Source organism: Apis dorsata, unplaced genomic scaffold, assembly GCF_000469605.1.
Source record: "Apis dorsata unplaced genomic scaffold, Apis dorsata 1.3 scaffold_220, whole genome shotgun sequence".
Classification (NCBI taxonomy): Eukaryota; Metazoa; Arthropoda; class Insecta; order Hymenoptera; family Apidae; genus Apis; species Apis dorsata.
The window spans coordinates 1,878,785-1,886,280 of record NW_006263502.1 but is presented as its reverse complement, the minus strand read 5'-3'; the positions used below and the strand labels follow the sequence as shown (position 1 = coordinate 1,886,280).

Genomic DNA, 7,496 nt, shown 5'->3' with positions numbered 1-7,496 from the left:
TTCCTTTTTTTTTTTTTTTTTTTCCTTTCACGTTTTATCAAGAAATTGAAAGCACGCGGCAGAATTGATTCAACGAAAATTCAGTTTATCGAGAGCACGGATGATCTTTCCCTTCCTTTGTTATTAAGTATCGCGAGATCTCATCAAAGAAAGTGGCCTTAGTAGCGAATAAAAGGGTGGCGAGATATTATGCAAACACTAGCGCCGCCGCTGTCCGTTTATGATAACCAAGTCTAGGGGAGAAGTATCGGGGAAACTCGGGGGCTCGTAGGGAATTGGAGCACTTGGGTCCCGTCGGGTCGACGTCGTCGTTTCCGTTCTCGCTAACTCGGGAAAAAACGGATCGATATTACAGACAGTCGCATGTTGAACAACTCCATTCTTGTTTCCAATTATGTAAAACAGTCTGAATTGTTTGTAGAAAAAGGAAATTGCGTTTTAACCCGAGATATAAAAGCGTCGCTCGCTCTAACGATCGCAAAATTCCAACAACAAAATATTTCTTTCTCTCTTTCTTTCCCCCGTTTTCGTTTAACAACAACGGAACGAGCAACTAACGATTAATTTGTCTCTGTTTTTTGCCGCCCCAATCTCTCTGGGATGAGGAAAAACACCGTAATGGAAAATATATCAATATACAATGTGTATATCGATGTTTGTATCGATGAAATTGGCCATTGTAATGGTTAGCTAAATGATAAAAAATGGTAAACCGATAAACGGTTGAACGGCGAATAGATATCGAGGCAAAGAAAGATGTCCGATTGAAAGTGGAATGAAAAGGGAGTGGCAAAAAAAAAAGGGGGAGAGGAAAGGGGATGATCGATTTCAAGCAACGAGACAACCAGTTCGACTTATCGATGGACGATTTCCTACGATTATTAGAGAGATCATCGTCCTGTTTTTATCTCGTCGAAGTTGGACAATAATAAATTTTTTTGAAAGGAATTTCAAAAAAATCAGGTATAACAATTATATAGAATTATCACGAACGTATATAAGATATTTATTTTCGTGGATTTCCACCGATGGAATTGCAGAATCCAGCCTCATGGGTTTCTTGGCCAAGCTCGAATCGATAACATGCAAACGGACCGCAAGCCTGTTCGCCATTATCGATTCGCCGAATGTAAGTTACAAACGTGTCCAAGGACGTGGTGGAGGCCGAATTTTCTAACGATATATTGATGAACCTATTTGCCAAGAAAATTCGACGAACAACGATTAAAATCCTGATCCGAAATATTAACATTAAAATTACATATAGAGTATTAACCGAGTTTATTTATTTATTACTGTGACGAGACTCATCAACACGTGCAAAATTCAACAGTATTCAAGATTAAAACGATGAAAGAGCCTCTATTAGTTAGTAAAAATTAATATTAATTTATCATTAAAAAATCAATTTATAACTTCTCCTTTAATGATCTTAGTGTTAATCTATGAAGTCGAACAAGAGTAAATCTTTTTCCGTTACACGAAATGCGTATATAGTTTCCTTTTCAATGGAATTCCTTCTTATGAGAATTCTTGAAAACTTGTATAATTAGAAATTCGGTTAAAAATGAAAAAAAGAAAAAAAGTTTTTATCGTTGGATAAGGCAAAACCTTGAACGAGAGTTTTTTTTTTTTTTATCCTATTTTTCGTTACATACGCTTTCAAGCTATTTTCTCGTTGGAACGAGAGTTTAGTAAAAGTGATATATACAAGGTAGTGAATGGTAGTTTCGTTAAATAAATTGACTTCGCGGTCTCGCTCGACTTGTCCGACCATTTTCGCGCTATTCCACTTAGTCAACTATTTGCGACTCTGTTCGATTTGTCTGATCATTCGTATCACATTCCACTGGATTCCACCGGCGTTATTCTCGCCAATGAATTAATTGGGATAGGAATATGAAGATCGTTTTGCATAATTTGAACATGGAATAATAAATAATGCAACTACTCGACGAATTGGCGAACTTAACTCGATGGTATAAACCATTTCGACAGAACATCATGGCAATGATAAAAATTTCGAACAAGTTGAGAATGCTCGCGATGGACCGATAAATGTGCAAATGGAGGATTCTTGGTTTCTATTAAAGGTGTAAAGAAATCGTAATGCGTCCGAATGCTTTTAAGCGTGGGATTATTGCGTGTATAAAAGCATAATCGCCAACGTTTTAGGTTAATGTGGTTGAGTTTATTTTAACAATTGGTATGTGGAAACACGAACATGCGGATAGTTAAGAATCTCCAAATAAAAGTTGAGAATTAGAGAGAAAGAAAATAGAAGAATTTTAATGGAATGTAGCACGAGAATAATTTTTTGTACTTTTTTTATTTGTATATTATTAATTCCATTTAATTTTATTTAAAATCTTAAAAGTTTAAATAATGCAGCATTCTTTAATGCAGTTATACTTAATTTTTCTTTTTTCTTTAAAGAAATAAACTTAATCGTACCTTATTTTTTTTTCTCAATTTTTCTCAATTTTTCACGTTTGATTTATATTCATACGTGTAAATAAAAGATACGCATTATTTAAAGTTTTTTATGAAATGTATATATACAAATTGTAAATGTATCGTGTAAATGTGTTACGTTCTCTAAAACTCGTTGAAGACTTTATCGTGCCAAACTTTCAGTAACGTAATTGGAAACTTGTTGAAAAAGAAAAAAAAAAAAAGAAAAAGAAAAAGAAAGAAAGACGCGCAAAAGATCGTGGAACAATGTGATGGCAAAAAGATCATGGCAAATGAACACGACCCATTTTCCATGTGCTTCTATAAATGAGAAAGCTCCTTCTCATTTTATTACCTGTCATCGTCAGCATGAAGGCATGAACCTCTATTCAGATAAGAACTCAGCATTTTCGCTAGGCTTACATTGCATAACATATCAGAACATTCTTTTATTTTTTGCCAACAAGCCTGGTTCTTTATCAAATATTGTACAGGAAAAATCACTCTCTCTATATATATATGTGTAAAGATAAAAAGTGATTGTATTTATACATATTTTGTATTTCTTCAATCAACTTTTTACTTCATTGATCTTCGTATGAATTAATCTGTTTGAATATCACATATAAATATTCTTCTAATCTAAAAAGAACCACGCGAAATTATTAGACGATTTAATGCATGAAATTTTATCGAGTAAATTTTCGAGAATTCGTGGAAAAATTTTCTATGAATTTTTCTACGAAAAATTCTACGAACAAGAAATTTCTTCCTTTTCATTAGAAATTCAAATTTGCAGGGCACGTCCCGATTACAATCATTATATAAAGTCGAAGAGTTTCTTCAATTCTTTGAAGCGTCGCTATCAAATTTTCCATCAAACTTTCTAGTGTTCTCGAGTATTCTCGTTTCGAATTCGTGTAACGTAATCCGAAGTTGCGAACCCGATTCCTCAACTCTTGATTTAATAGCCAATGTCAATGCTATTGTCGCAAATAAATCTCTTCGAAATAATCAACGTATCAAAACGTTGGAATCAATTTTTCAGGTATCCAGCAGCGAGTTTTTCAGCGTCAGCTTCGATCTCTCGGACGATTCGAGTGGCCTGGATCGGGACGAGTTTCTGCCCGCTGCGAAGGGCACTTACTTGGCGTAAGTTTCATTCTATTAAAGTTTAATATAAATAAATTATTTTGTGCAAAAAATATTGCTATCTAAATTTTACCAAAATTCACTTAGATATATGAACTCGGTGAAAGAAATTTGCAAACTTTTTAAATTAAAAAATTTATACATTCATACATCACGATTTTTAAAGTTTCAAAATAAATTTAACAATTGTAAATAAAAAAACAAATATTATTATTTCCTCTAGAACATTGCAAATATACACATTAAAATATACACATTAAAGAAAATCTTTCTTTTAATTCACGTATACATAATTCTTAATATATGATCACAACATATAATTGTTAAGAAATAATGTGTACAATTTATGTATCGAATTTCGTCTCGAGGAGTACGAGAAGGATTCGAAAGGCGGATAATGATCTTGAAACAAAGTTACGCCTCGACGAACCCTTTGACGAGTTCTCCTCGTGACATCGTTTAATAATCACCTTTAAATAACGAGGAAATATCGCGTAGCGATATTCCTGCGACGTGCTTGCACAACGTGATCTCACAACGAAAATTCTTGCGTTGGCTGTTTACGGCCGCATTGTAACGCTACTTACTTGTATCCTCGCTGTGGGGATTTGTCGAGAGGCCATTACGCCTAGGCGTGGCCTCCATTCTTGTTCTTCCATTTACTCGATAACCCTACTATTATGATTCCGTCGTTAAATGGAAAATTACGAAACAAGCGCCGCTTTGTTGCAGCGAGGCGATCAACGCCGCTTGCGAGAGGCGCGGGATCGACATCTCGCGGATCGAGGTCTTCGACGGTTTCTCGCCGCCATTGCCGATCCTCACCACGGACACCTCCAGCCTTGGCGGCAAGCATTTGCGAATAACAGGTAAAATTCACGAATTCACGTTTTATTTTCATTCATTTCTCATATTCTCTGAAACATCTGGATATTGACACGATCAGAAAAGGACTTTCAGAGGAATTCGTGAATTGCATTTCGCAAATTTCTTTTAATTTTAGTAGAGATAGTGGTTAGATTCCTTATCTGTCTGGTTATTATCATCCCAGAAATCATTCGTACGAAACACGCAAAGGACGGAGACGATATTACGGTCGATATATATATCTATTTATAATTGTGGACAGAGATATAAGAGATTTGGGGAAACGAAACGTCGAACGTCATTGGCTAGAGAGTCCACCAATGCTAAAGTTATCGCGAAAGTTCACTCGTTAGCCAGACTGAGAGCCATTTGCATTCTCGGTTGCAAGCTTCGGAAGTTAAAGGTAAGATCGAAACGGGGCTGAGTGTAATTCACTGAGTGGTGACTGATAACAGATAGAGGATCGTGATTTCGATGGACGAAACTAATTGACATTCGACCGCGTGCACGCGACGAATCTTCCCCCGAACGAATTGATAAAGTTAAACGGGCCATAAGAATCGATGTAAACACGCGATCGTAATTGCGATGTTAATAGCAACGTTATCAATGTTACTGGCATTGAATGGCGCATGAATCGATGATCGAAGGGACGGATAAAAAAAGAGGAAATTGAATTCGATGCGAAACGGATGTAAAGTGGACGTGTGTCCGTGAGGGGCGACATCTTTTGATCGATGCGAAAGGGGGAGGGAGGAAGAAGAAAAAAAATGGCATAGGTACACGTACGACGACGGTCACGAGTGATAAATGTATACACAAGCGACGATAAATGGATTCGCGTCGAAGGCGAAACTTTGATCGAGGCGTAAAGTCGCTCTGTCCGAGCATAATCGGGTCATACTACTTAAAGCTCGAGATAAAATCGAGTTTGAACTACTACTACCGCTGCGCGGTGTAGAGCAGGCGTGTTTGACTTTGTATCTGGCCATATATAGATGAATTCTACTTAACTTTTCTGATGAAATTTGTAGAATTTTATTCGTGAAATTATTTCGATATTCATCCGCGAATAATCTCCATTCACGTTAATTATGGAGGATTATCGAAATGAATATGATCCTCAACGCGGTAGTATTTTTCTTTTAAATTAAAAACGACGACGATTTAAAGAAAAATGAACGATGAATGAAAAAGTGTGTAAAACTGTTTTATCGACATTCCGCCATTTTAATCGACGTTCTTTATTCGCGCAATTACAAAATGGTGGTAAAAAGATAGAAAGGTGATCCGATGACAAGAATTATTTCGTATCGAGCTTTTCCACCGATTTGACGCGGACAGAAATCGATTTCGAAAAATCCCGCGATTTTTATCGCGTGAAACACGGTATTCCATCTAGACGTCGTACAGTCTAACGATTAAATAAAAAGGGTGAAACGGGACGCGTATGGGCGCGTATCACGCGACGAATCGTGGAGGATCGTGAAGGAGGGAAGGACGCATAGGTGCTATAATTCCTTAATTTACCACCTCTATCCTTGAGAGCGCTAAAAAGGAATTCACAAGGACAAAGGAAGCCACTTAATAGACCCTGTTCTCGTATACCTTTCCGAGCAAACCTACTTACCTACTCTCCGAAGCGATATCGAATATCGAAAAAATAAACGGATGCTCCGTTGTGATACAATAAGGCGCGTTTAACTCGATTAATCGTAACCGAGATACAATAATAGATAGTGCACGTAATGCGATTTTCCAACGATACAATTATCGAAGGGAAATTCGAGGAAAATTTTCGTTTAATAATTCGAGTTGAGTGGGTTTCTTTTTTTTTTTTTTTCGAGCTGCGTTTGATTCGATCGAGAAATAAAAAAAAGTACAAAATACGTTTTTATTCCATGGTCTAAGTAACAATAAGGGATGATGAAATGAAATGAAAAAAAAGGAAGGAAATGTATAAAGTAAACTTCATAACCTAGATGGAACATGGTTGGTGGAAACATGGTTCAAATAATTTTATCTCGGGGGTTGTTGTCTCGGAACAAGAAAACCTCAAATTCCTCGTCGTCGAAGCAACTTCGATAAGCGATTCGGATAGCTATAACGTTATAACACTCGTTGAAAACCACCAATGAAATATCTTGTTTAAATTCCTTGCTCGAGCAATGTTCGATCATAGTTCACATTTCACTGCGATTACTTAAGTTTTAGACAATGTTTACTAATAAATTTTATTCGTATATTCGAAATACTTTCCGCATTTAAGTATCTTTGTTTAAATATATATAATTATTATTTAAATGTGAAAAATGCAGAAAAATATTTCGAATAAATATCGTGTAATAATAAAATCAAACGATAGAAACATATATATAATTCTGCAATATTTAAAAGTTTAAATGTGACAAATTTCAACAAGGTTATTGTAACATCAAGACGATCTTTTTTCTTTATCTTTTTAAAAGAGTAGAGCCAAAGCTCCTGAGATTTTTAATTACAACTTTATAACTCTATAATCTTGAAAAATATCTCTCTTTTATATGCATATTTGAGATTAAAACAAAGGTATTCCGTAGAGCATGGCCCGATTTATGACTATTTAGAGAAAAAAAAAATTGAAATTTTCTTATCACGGCTACTTCTAAAAAAAAAAAAAAATTATATTAATTATTTTTAGAATTGTGCGTGTCGAACAGGATGACCTTGAACCTTAAAGCCCCCTACCCCTATCGAAAGAAATTATCGGCATTGTGACGTAAACACAATTTTAATGCGTGAACAAAAACTCACGCAATTATTTGCCAGAAGTTTAGATGGGTATCACGCTTGATAGTTATTCTTTTTTCGCACGTTGCGCCGAAATATCGCTCTCGTTTCATCCACGCAAGAACTGTCTAAAGAGTGGGTAAAACGTGCGATCAGATACAGGATGGAGCTTAGTACGCGAGTGGAAAACGTCCATCATTGTTCGACCTCATCCCATGCGAGAATTGTCACGAACATCGATAACGCGATGTCTG

The 7,496-nt window shown here is 35.9% G+C and overlaps 1 protein-coding gene across 12 annotated transcripts in view; it reads left to right on the top strand.

The window, feature by feature from the left end:
- LOC102681456 (pleckstrin homology domain-containing family G member 5-like) overlaps positions 1-7,496 on the top strand; it is an 89,200-nt gene that overhangs the window by 68,443 nt on the left and 13,261 nt on the right. For all 12 annotated transcript variants that reach the window (XM_031510306.1, XM_031510300.1, XM_031510307.1 and 9 more), the window contains exons 8-9: positions 3,503-3,606; positions 4,339-4,475. In XM_031510306.1, coding sequence (XP_031366166.1) covers positions 3,503-3,606; positions 4,339-4,475 — 241 coding nt within the window. The remainder of the gene's footprint in view (positions 1-3,502; positions 3,607-4,338; positions 4,476-7,496) is intronic.